We start from the raw sequence: 12,447 nt of genomic DNA, 5'->3' as shown, positions 1-12,447 counted from the left end.
GTATGCTAGAAAACATAATTCTTCTGAGAAGAAGAGATAAGAACCTGTACTTCTGAAAAGAGGTCATAGGAAGGGCAGGGTTGCTGTTTGGACATGAGGTGGCCTCAGGGCTCATGTGTTAGGGCTCAGTCCCCAGGTGGTGGTGTTATTTTGGGAGGCCTGGAAACTTGAGAAGATGGAGCCTAACTGAAGGAAGTAGTAGGCCCCTGGGGGTGGGCCCCTTTAGTGTGCTTCTCCAGTGCAAGTACTTACTAGGCCTCACTTTGTTTAGGTTCCAAGATCAGATGAGATAGTGTGTACTCAGGGCTGTAGCGATTCCCTTAGGCTGTTTCTTTTGTCACAGCAGTGAGAAAAGTAACCAGTGAAAAAAACAGGCCAGAGAGAATATGGTGAATTGGCCAAATCCCAGAGATCAGTGTTACAGAATAGTAGAGGAGAAATAAACTTTTAAGACAATGAAAGTGATGGGAATTATGTGAGGAAGTGCTAACCTCTGTGAGGGCTGAGGAATGTTGTAAAAGTTGCCTAGGGTAATTTTCATCTCAGAGGCCTCCTGCCTCCTCTGCTAAGCCAGGCCTGGTCTTGGAAGCATGTAGCTCCATACAATCTAATCTAGGCCTACAGCCTTTGAGACTTACTGCTAAATAAGTTCACCCTTTCTACCTCTTTTTGAACTCTGCCTGGCTGGTTTTTAACTCAGGTGTTCTGGCTCAAACTCCTCTCCAAGCTGACAAATTCAAACTGGCTTTTCTCTGCTTCTGACTAGATGGCTTTGCTTGGTCTCATACTAACTTTGGCAATATGTTCTAATCCTCTGGCTTCTTTTCATTCTCTGGCTCATTCTATCTTCACCTGTGTCTAGCTTGTTCTCTCTCTTTCTCTCTCTCTCTGCCACTTGCCTCCTGTTCCCCGTACCCCCCGCTGCTGCTACTGCTGCTGCTGCTGCTGCTGCTGCTTCAGTCACCTCCCTTCTCGTGAGAGTTGGGTATGCCCTATTCTGTCAGATCTCTCATTCATCACTGTCTGCCCCTCAATTAGACATTTCTTTCTAACACGGTTGCTTTCTTCTACTAACTAACTTTACCTCCATTGTTTGGGATTAAAGGTGTGTGTTAAGGGTATGTCTGTATTCCAGCCAGAGTAGCTGTGTTGCTGGATTAAAATTCTTCTATAGAGTGTAGCTTAGTTAGTATAGTTAGTTACTCTAGGCAGCATGTAGGCTTCCGGTTCAAACCCGTGAGTGTGGAGGTAAAACCTGTAAGCCCAGCACTTGGAGGGTAGAAGCAGGATGATTAATAGTTTCAAAGTTAGCTGGGTTGTGGTTGTGCACACCTTTAATCCCAGCACTCAGGAGACAGAGGCAGTCAGATTTCTGAGTTTAAGACTAGCCTGGTCTACAAAGAGAGTTCCAGGGTAACCAGGGCTACACAGAGAAACCCTGTCTTGAAAAACAAACAGACCCAGAAACAAACAAACAAACAAACAAACCCAACAACAAAAAGAAGATACATATCTAGTTTGAATCTAGACTAGGATACCAAACGATGCTTTCTTTCCCTCACCCACCAAAAAATTATTGAAAGCTAATTAAAATTATACAAGCATGAATGAAGGCAATGTAAGAGGGCAGTGTGTGAAGTACAAAGAGCGTGGGGCATACAGAGATAGAGGGTCAGTCAGCAAGCATACTTGCAGTGTTTACAAGTGATAGCATGGAGTAAGGGTAAATGAGACACAATTTTTTTTTAATGTCACAGCCTAGCCAAGACATAATTCTTTTTTACTTATTTATGTGCACTGGTGTTTAGCCTACATGCGTGTCCGTAGTGAGGGTGTCAGCTCTTGGAGTTACACACAGTTGTGAGTGGTCATATGGGTGCTGGGAGTTGAACATCAGTGCTCTTAACCACTGAGCCATCTCTCCAGCCCCGAGACATAATTCTCAGAATTCTTGATTCTGATAACCATTGAAGATTGAAAAAGAAAACTCTAAGTAGCATTCTCATTGGAAATAAGACAATATATAACTTTTGAGAAAGTTGTGTTAAGGACTGCTTATGAGATTACTAATACAACCAGGCAAGTTGTTTGTAATTTTTTTTTTTCTTTTTTCCCCCCTCTTTGGTTTTTTGAAACAGGGTTTCTCTGTGTAGCCCTGGCTGTCCTGGGTTCACTTTGAAGACCAGGCTGGCCTGGAACTCTCAGAGACCCACCTGCCTCAGGCTCCCGGGGTGCTGGGATTATAGGTGTGTACCACTGCGCCCTGCTCTCTTTCTTTATATGTGGTGCCTTGCTCTATTTTTCCCATTAGCCTTCTGGACTCAAGCAGTCTTTCTGTTAGTGTACAGGTAAATTCCACAGGCCTGCTCTTGGGGCCCTAGCAACTGCTTATGTCATCACCTACCAATGTTACCAGGTTTGTGCTGTGGATAAAAGGACTAACAGCCACCTCAGCTCCCTCTCTCTCTGCATTTTCTCTCTGTTTGTGCCACCCCACTCCTTTTTCTGCCCTCATGGCTCTCTGTTCCCTGTCTGTCTGTCTGCCTGTCTGCGTGTCCACTTGTTTGCCTCTGTCTCTTCCCCAGGTCCTCAATCCTCTCTCTTCCCTCAATAAACCTCTTTTGCACCAGATCTGTTGCACGGTGTAATTTCTCAGGGGAATACATTGCCATGGGTCCACCATAGATATATCCTCACTGCATTATATGTCATAACACTTTCTGCTGTCTGTCCAGTAGTTGTTTGTGTGTGTCTGTGTGTGTGGGAGTGTATACATACAAAATAGAAGGCCAATATTCCCAGCTACCATTTCAGATTTTTTGAAATCTGAATTCCTGCCTGTCTTAGTCACTGTTCTGTTAATGTGTAGAGATACCATGACCAAGGCAACTCTTTATTTTATTTTAAAAGATTCATTTATTTATTACTTAGACAGAATTCTGTTTGCATGTGTGCCTGTGCATCAGATGTCACTATAGATGGTTATGAGCCACCATGTGGTTGCTGGGAATTGAACTCAGGACCTTTGGATGAACAGCCAGTATTCTTAACCTGTGAGCCCATCTCTCCAGTCCAAGGCAACTCTTATAAAAGAAAACATTGAAATTGGGGCTTGCTTAGTTTCAGAGGTTTAGTTCATTGTCATGGCAGGGAGCATGGCAGCATGCAGGCTGGCAGCTCCTGGAGCTGGAGCTGAGAACGACATCATGATCTACAGGTAGAGAAACTCTGGGCTTGGCATGGACTTTTGAAACCTCAAAACCCACTTCCTTGAACAAGGCCACACCACCTGCTCTTGCTAATCCTTTAATCCTTTCAAGCAGTTTCGCTCCCTGGTGACTGCACATTTAAATATAGGACTTTATGGAGGCCATTCATATTCAAACCACCAGAGTGACTATCTGGTTGTAGATGTAATTGGGCAAATGATGGGTTGTGTTTGTGACTGTTGCTTGTCTGTTCACCCATTTACACCACCCACCTGCAGAGAAACTTGAAGGAGAGCGTATATAGTTTTTTTTTGTTGTTGTTTTTTTTTGTTTTTTTCGAAACAAGGTTTCTCTGTGTACATTTGGCTGTCCTGGACTCACACTGTAGACCAGGCTGGCCTCTGCCTCCCAGAGTGCTGGGATTACAGGCATGTGCCACCTCACCCAGCTCATATATAGTATTTTCTTGCATACTTTAAGTAAGAATATCCTGTGTGCTGTAAGTAAAAAGCCTGAAAGTAGGACTGTGGATGTAGCTCAGTTGTAGACCACTTCCCTGGCTTGTGGCCCCGGATAGAATTCCCATGCCAGAAACAAACAAAAAGATCACTGTAAAAGCTAGTAAGGTGGGAGGGAGGCCACACTGAACCCAGATAAGGAGAATCCCTTTGTAAGATAAGGAGTAAATAATACTTTGAATGTTTGTGCCGTTTCTCGCTAGAAGATAAATGAAATTAAGTATTTTTAGAACTTTATCTAGAGTATTGCCTATTTGACAGTGGGCGTGGCAATGTGATGAACCCATAGTAATTTTTAATTAATTAGTAGTAATAAGAACCCAAATTAAGGGCTGAACGGAGGGCTCAGTGATGAAGTGCACCTTGTTCTCTTCCATAGGACCTCAGTTCACCCATGTTGGGCAGCTGACAACTGCCTGTAACTCCAGTGCGTGATTTTCAGTTAGCTTCTTCTAGCTTACTGTCTTGCACACTGTTCCTTGGCTGGCTTGTCTGTGTCTTCTTCTGTCTCCCTCCACTCCCTCCACCGTGTGTGTGTGTGTGTGTGTGTGTGTGTGTGTGTGTGTGTGTGTTACACTTATTTATTGGGAATGGGGAACATGTTCATGTTATTATTGTACTTACATGGAGGTCTGAAGACAGCTTCAGGAGTCATTTCTCTCCCTCTACCTTGTGGGTGCTAAGGGTCAAACACAGGTATTAAGACTTGGTGGCAAGAGCCTTTAACCACTTAGCTATTTCAAGGTGCTGCCTTTCTCTTCTTATTCTGTGAGTTTAAGGGTAATCGGACCTTTACTATTAAAAAAGAAAACAGAGCAAAACCGGGAGCAAGTACTTGAGGCTTTGGAGATCATATTTCTGTCACTATCACCACAACTACCAGGTGTGGACACAAGCATTGTGGCTCATTTCCCACAAAACTACTTATAGTCATTGAAAGTTGAATTTTCTGTGGCTCAATATCATAAAGTAGTCTTTGGAGAGTTTCCCCAACCATTAAAGTGTAAGCAATGCTCTTAGCTTGTTGTCCCTATACAAATGGGTCTAGTTTAGAGACATTTTCTCTCACCTATAAAAGGACCTGATTTCCTTTGTCTAGTCTCGTCCCTTCTGCTCTGCTCATTATACTGCAGCCAAATTTATCTTAAAGTTACAAATTGGATATCACGATTTTGCTGGATTCATGAAAATGCGCACCATCTTTGGTGTTAGGGACCATCTTTGGTGTTAAGGACCTTGTGGTAGCCTTGTGGTAGCCTGCAGCCTCTGACGTTATCACCTGTTGCCACAAGGTGCACCCCAAGTGTGTGCCGGATGAAAAGGACCGGCCTGCCGTCTCGCACTCCTTTTCTTTATTCTCTGTTGGCGAGCTTTTTAAAAAACTTTTATTTACATTTCTTATATTTTTTTCTCCCTACTCCACCCTAATTCCTCCCAACACCCTGGTAGGAGAGAGAATGGGTTAGTGGGAGAGGGGCGCAGTTCTCTTAGCTGCTTCCTGCTGGTTAGGGCCTCTTGGAACCAGTACGAGCCTCCTTTCAGGAGATCTCCAACTTCTTGTCTCACAGCAGCAACCAGGAGTAGCAAGGGAAAAACGAGAACAGCAATGGTCTTTCTCTCCTCCACACTCTCTGGGCTCTGGCATCTATTCCCTCTCCAGAGTCCTCAGATTTAAACTATCTGCAGCTGGCAAAGAGCTCCTCTCACAGCCCTCAGGAAGCAAATAGTCTGCTGCTGTGGACCGTCTAAATCAGTCCCACAGCCCACACCTGGGACCAAAACAAAACCCTGTTTATATCCACAACTCTTTGTCTTGTTGCCTTTCTTTCTCTCCTTGGGGTACCCCTCCCTTTCTCTGTTCCCTCTATCTTTCCACAATAATCTCTTTTGTACAGAATATGTTGTGTTGGTATTAGTCATTATTATAACATCTGATTATGTTTAAGCGCTATGTCTTACTCTTTCCTTTCAGTTCCATTATTTCCAGCTCCGTGGGGGCTGATCGCAGACCCTAGAATGTTCAGTGATTTTCACCTCTCAATTGATGTGTCCTTAAATGTCTGCCCTCTTTACCTCCCCTACTGTGTTCTGTATGTCTCTAGAACCTCATGATACCATTTATTTCACCATACTATAACTGCCTGTTTTCTTCAGGCCTCTTTTGAATAATGAGCTTCCTGAGCACAGTGTTTGTCCATTGTTCTATTTGCGTTTTCCTGTGAGCTATCCGTAGCACACAGGTCATTCGGCATGGCTGGGGATATTGCTCAGGTGTAGAGCAAGGGCTTGTAAAAGGCTGTGGTCTTATCCTTCGACACTCCTTGTTACCTTCCCTCCCCAGGTGGCAGCCATTTTCTTTCTCTCCTTACGTACTGGCCTTTTCTGGGCACTTCCTATGAATGGATTCAGAAATTTGTTGCCCTTCTTTTTTTTTTTTTTTTTTTCTTTCTTTCACTTGACTATGTACTGTTCCCAAAGTATACCTGTGTTGTGCTATGTACTAGGGCTTCATTTCTTTGTGTTGTTTTTAGTTTGTTTGGGTTTTGAGACAGGCTTTCTCTGTGTAACCCTGGCTGTCCTGGCGCTCACTATGTAGACCAAGCTGACCTCGAAGTCACAGAGATCCACCTGCCTCTGCCTCTGGAGTGCTGGGATTAAAGGGCTGTGCCACCACTTCCCAGCCCCATTCCTTTTTATAACTGTGTATCAGCCTAGTTTAAACTTCTTCTTCAAAGCAGCCAAGGCTGTAGTGAGACCGCTGGACTCCTGCTCTTGGAGCAGTTCTGCCTTTATCTGCTCTTTGTTTATGGGGAAACTTTGACCTTCAGTATTATACATCTTCAGAACTCGGGCTAGAGAACAGACCTGCTTGAGTCTAAAGGACCTTCCTTGGCTTTTCTGCCCTAGCTCCTTTCCTGCTATTCTTTCTGTTGAATCACCAGACAGTACTTTGGAGTCTTCTTGCATACCTCAGCCCTTCTTGACTCTATGCATTTTCTTGGTTATTTTCTCTTTCTGAGGCGCTCCTTTCTACTTGCTTCAAGTTTCACCTTGCCTTCAATTCCTATTTCAGACAGAATCCTTTCCATAAAATCTCTGAGCTACCATAGGAATTACACTCCCTAGATACTACCTTGCCTACTGATTCTTGACACTGCTCTTACATTTTCTCTGTTGTTTCATGTTCTTGCCAGTATGTTGGCACTGGATGGTAGGAGAAAGGGAATGTGTGTGACTGTAAGAGATAGTGTAAGCACCGGTAGAGGGCTGTGAACCTGATGGCCTGAGCCTGATCTCCTGGATCCATATGGTGGAAGAAAAAAACTTATTTTTGCAGTTGTCCTCTGACCTCTGCGTACATGCACACACGAATGTGCGCACATAGACTAACAAATAAAGTGAAAAAGAGAAAGTATAGTATGAGAGTTCTTTTGGTAATAGAATAGCTTCTGTGTCTTGGCTGTCATGTAGTTCCACAGACCAACACACATGTAATTAAATGACATGGAAATGTACATACTTGTTATATTATTGTCCTGATCTTGAAGGTGTACTAATAGCTACATGCACTGGAAGAAATTGTGTGAGAGTTAAATGAAATATCTGTGTAATATCCTATACTTCAAATGAGAAATTTAAAAACTATATGATGTAGAAATTGAGTTGATATTTATCATACGCCTTTTACTTTGTTGCTTCAGATCCATATGAATCTGGCCTACTTTTGGGCAAGAGTACCTATTTGTGGTGCATTATACAGTTAGGCAAAGCCTGTTTATAGCATGAACTAAGACGTTTTATGCAAAATAAGTGACAAAAGGAAAAAATTGAAAGATTTTAAAAAATGAAAAAATTTTACATTATTCAAGTGCATATTTTACTTTGAGTGGTGTTAGTTTAGAAGTCATGTTTTGTACACCTGTGTCCTAGCATCTATGTATACTGACTCCTAAAGGACAGTGACCATGGCTCTGAATCCTGAGCACGTACTTTTGTTTACAGTTATGATCAAGTTCAAAGTGAATATGAGTAAATATGAATGAAACTACATATTCTTGGTGGGTGAAGTGGTGCACACGTAAGCATTAAGGCAGTGGAGGTATGAAAATCAGGAGTTCAAGGTCATCCTTCACTTGAGAGTAGAACCAGCACTGTAGGCAGAGGCAGGAAGATCTTTATGAGTTCTAGACCAGCTGGTCTTCATAGCAGTTTCAGACTAGCCAAGGCTACATAGAAAGACCCAAACAAACAACAATAAAAATAATATAGGGAGTTCAAGAGTAGTTTGAGCTACATAGGACATTGCGTTTAAAAAAGAAAGAAGCCAGGCATGGTGGAGCACAGCTTTAATCCCAGCACTCAGGGAGGTAGAGGCAGGGCATGAGTTCCCCACAGCTACACAGAGGAACCCTGTTGCAGGGGGAAAAAAACAAACAAAACAAACAACAACACGTTAAACTACATATTATTAAAATGAAAACAATTTTTTTTTTCAGGTTAAGCTACAGAACAACATATCGTATCAGATGGCAGATATACATCATTTAAAGGGTAAGAAACTTGTAACTGTAAAGTAAACACTACTTCATGTCTGAAATCTTCAGTAATTAAGAAATAGGTGGCTTGCTGGGCACCATGGCACATGCCTGGCATCCTTAACCTGAGCACGTGGGGAGACAGAAGCAGGCAGATCTGTGAGTTTGAGGCCAGTCTGGTCTACACAAAAGCAAGTTCAGGACAGCTAGGGCTACACAGAGGAACCCCGTCTCGAAACAACCAAAACCAAAAAAAAAAAAAAAAAGAAAGAAAGAAAAAAGGACGGATGGGCTGAGCCAGGTGGTAGTGGTTTGTCCCTTCAGTCCCAGCCTTCTGGGAGGCAGACCCAGGTAGATCGCTGGACGCTACATACACATGTGTGCATGTGTGCAAGCAGACAAAAAACTCTCAAAGAAACTTGAGCTGTAGCTTGCGTGGCCATTAAGTTTCAAGGAAAAAAAAAGATGGGTGCTTCTTCCGCATCATGTCTAATCTGCTGACATTACCCATTCAGATGTGAAGATGCTTTGGTGAAGTTCTCAAAGCTTAATGTATTGTACACTCTGGAGACAGAGTATACCATCCAGGGAGGTCAAGGCAGGAACCTGGAGGCAGGAAATGATGCAGAGGCCATGGAGGAGTGCTGTTTATGGGCTTGGTCTTCAAGGCTTGCTCAGCCTGCTTTCTTATACCCTTAGGGCCAGCTGCTATTGTTTTAGATGAAGTGATGAGATAATCAGAGCTTTTATACGGAAGAATAGATAAAAAGAACAAGCTCTGCACTTAGATTACATTTGTCAGCTTGCCTCTGGGAATTGGGGCATGTGATGGTTTAACCTTCATTGTCAACTTGACTGAATTTGTAATCACCTGGGAAAAACAACTCTGGCCATGCCTGTGAGGGTGTTTCCAGACAAATGTAATGAAGGAGCGAAGACTCACTCTAAATTTGAATGCCAAGGTCTTCCTATGTAGCCACGGCTAGCTTCAAACTTACAGTGAGTTTTATAATAGTGGCCATTAGCAGCCTCACCGAACATTATCTTTGAGCTCATATTAAGAAAATACAGAGCAGCGCTGTAATTTCAGCACTTGGGGAGGCAGAGACAAGTGGATCTCTGTGAGTTCCAGGCCAGCCAGGTCTACAAAGCAAGTCCAGGACAGCCAAAGCTACACAGAGAAACCCTGTCTCATAAAAACAAAAACAAATGAAAGAAAGGCAAAAAGAAAGGAAAGAAAGAAATACACAGTGTAGGTGGGCAACGCTGGTGCCTTTAATCCCACTACTCAGGAGGCAGAGAGAGGCAAGAGGCACTCGCTCTAAGATCAAGGCCAACTCTTGTCTCCAGCCAGAGAGAGCCACACAGAGAAATCCTGTCTCAAAGAAACAAAACAAAACAGGAAGGAAAGGAGCAGGAGAGGGAGGGACAGACAGACAGACAGACAGACACTGTGTAATTAGGCATCCTGGTGCAAGCCTTTAAAGCCCAGCACTCAAGGCAGAAGCAGGTGGATTTCTGTGAGTTCCAAGGCCAGCAGAGTTACACGGAGAGACCGTGTCTCAGAAAAAAAAAGTGGGACTTCAATACTATTGCAGGTAATGCAATTCTGGAGGCATCTAAGAACTTGTGTTCAAATCCTACTAAGTCAAGCATTCTATTCTCATGGACCTGCTGAAGAACATGGTTGGTACAGAAGAAGTAAATACAGACTTCAAAATGGAAGCCAAAGAAAAATGTAGAAATAATACAGCAATGTTGGAAAATGTGTGATATTTGAAATTTCTGGTGCCCCAATGATGAAGCAGTGTGGATACTTTCAGAGTTTGATAAAGTTGGACAGCAACCAAAGCTGTTGTAGAGCTGAATAGGAGGTGTTTTGGTAGATGAGGAATAAAAGCGTGATTCTACAGTTCGGGTCTTAGGTTTGGCAGAACAAGTTTGATTTGAGAATTGTAGTCATCTTGGTGATCTTTACCTCAGCCACAGTCTGAACAATGAAAAAGGCATCAGGAAGCCCTGGAGCTTGTTGACCAGCCCTCTTAGCCTGCTCAGTGAGCTCCAGATCTCAGAGAAAGATGTCTCAGAAACCTCAAGGGGAAGGGCTGGAGATGGCTTGGCAATTGAGACTACTTAGTGCTCTTGTAGAGGACTCAGGTTTGGTTCCAGCACACACATGGCAGCTCACAACCATCTGTAACTCCAGGTACGAGAGCTCTAAACACCTCCTCTGACCTCCAGTGACTCCCACTCATGCAGTGTACAGACATACACTAAGGCACACAAAAAATAACAACCAACCAACCTGGAGGACTCCTGAGGAGCTACATGCAAGGTTGATATCTGACCATCACACACATTATCTAACTTCCTGAGAATATAAGTAGAGAAATTGACAATGTACATAACTAAAAGACTACTCCATAGTGGTCTTTTAAAAAAATTTTAAAAATATTACAATAAGTAAATTTGATTATTCGTTGGCTCCTCTCCTTGTATGGCTAGAGCAACTGGCTGAGCTTCGTCAGGAGTTTCTTCGACAAGAAGACCAGCTTCAAGACTACAGGAAAAATAACACGTACCTTGTGAAGAGGTTAGAATACGAGAGGTAAGATGCTGCCTGCAGTAACCTCTGTGAGTCTCAAGTGTTTATCCAGCTTTTGTATATAATTCAGTTCTTCTGTCTGTCCCCCTGCTCTTTTTCTTTCATTTTCCTCATCCTATTTTCTCTTTCAAAGGCTCTTAGAAATTCATAATCTTTTATTTTAATAGTTAAACACTGTGAAAACGTCTCTAGGTGGTCTAGATTGTCGTTTTTGTTGAATGGGATATATTAAGGACTGAAAGAAGAGTCTTTCCTTCTGAGGAACTTCCCAAAGTGAAAGCAGCCCTGGAGCATGTCCTCAGAGTTGCCAAGGGAGTGTGTGCTCTCACTCCTCCTGTGTCTGCCTCCTCACTCACACTTCTGCTTAGGTAGGTAGGGGAGTTGTTAGGGCCCTATACTTTTGATCAGCTTTATAGTGAAGGGTTTTTAGTTAGGCCTGTATACCAGAAGTTAGGCTCAACAGTTTATCTCTTTCTGACTGCTTTCTACTATAATTATGTGTGTACAATTACTTCATGTATGTATGTGTTTTAACCTGCCAGTATTCAGCGTTCTTCATATGCTATAGGATTGAATACTAAACTAGTGAGATACATTTTCTAGCATATTGATTTATCAAAACTTAGTTTCTGCAACTTGTGAGACCGTCGTAGAAATTTTCTTTTTCTTAGTATTACATGGGCCAGCAAGATGGCTCAGTGGGTTAAAGGTACTTGCTGTGCCAATCTGATGACCTCAGTGTGGTCCCTGGATCCTGCCATGGAAGGAGGGAACTAACTCCCAAAACTTGTCTTCTAACATCTACGTGTATGATGACACGGTACACTGTGGCACTCATTTACATAGAATGACTTATCATGTACACAGATAAGTAACAGTAGTAATAATGGTAAAGGAAAATAAATAATTTTAGATTAATGTGTTTTTTAATGTAAATTTTTGAGATTTTCCCCACTTCGTATGTCAGTAGTATATATTCATAAGCACACATTTACTAAAAGTGTTTTATCATTTAGCTGCTTGTTAAAGATTGCTTTCTAAATAATTGTGCTAGTTTATAATGTGAATGTTTCCTCATTGTTGCCCTACCAACATTGTTGATAGTTTGCCTTTAATTTGGGAGCTGTAAGAGTAAGGTAGTCCAGTGATATCAAGATAGGAAGTTTAATTTGCAGTAATAATGTGAACATTAACACGTACCTGTGTATTAAGTGCTTGTGTTTGTTTGCAAGAATATCTATTTGTATCCTTTGATTTGTGCAGCAGAAAGTAACCATTTTTATCGGTTTTGACTTTTTCCCCCTGATGCTATACTGTGTCTTCCTTTCCTTTTATTTCATGGTATAGACTTGTATTATATTTCTTCAGTAGTAGAAACTGAAGAAATCAATAGCTGCCATTCCTTATTGGCTCTTAATTCCAGAATTTCTCATCTATTTGATAAGAACCAGAGTTTTCTTTTGTACAGTATTTTTCTCTTTTGTGATTGAAATTGGCCTTGACAATTGTTTCTTTATAGGTGTTATTTTTTAAACACTTGAGGAAGGACTGTTGGCATCTGTTTTCTGTTTTTGTTTTGT

General features: G+C 42.2%; 1 protein-coding gene across 2 annotated transcripts in view; it reads left to right on the top strand.

The window, feature by feature from the left end:
- Positions 1 to 12,447, top strand: part of Golm2 (golgi membrane protein 2) — a 67,087-nt gene that overhangs the window by 17,197 nt on the left and 37,443 nt on the right. For both annotated transcript variants that reach the window (XM_021649012.2, XM_021649010.2), the window contains exons 2-3: positions 8,224 to 8,278; positions 10,768 to 10,870. In XM_021649012.2, the coding sequence (XP_021504687.1) occupies positions 8,224 to 8,278; positions 10,768 to 10,870 (158 nt within the window). The remainder of the gene's footprint in view (positions 1 to 8,223; positions 8,279 to 10,767; positions 10,871 to 12,447) is intronic.

Source organism: Meriones unguiculatus, chromosome 18 (assembly GCF_030254825.1).
Source record: "Meriones unguiculatus strain TT.TT164.6M chromosome 18, Bangor_MerUng_6.1, whole genome shotgun sequence".
Taxonomy (NCBI): domain Eukaryota; kingdom Metazoa; phylum Chordata; class Mammalia; order Rodentia; family Muridae; genus Meriones; species Meriones unguiculatus.
This window is presented reverse-complemented; position numbering and strand designations above follow the sequence as displayed.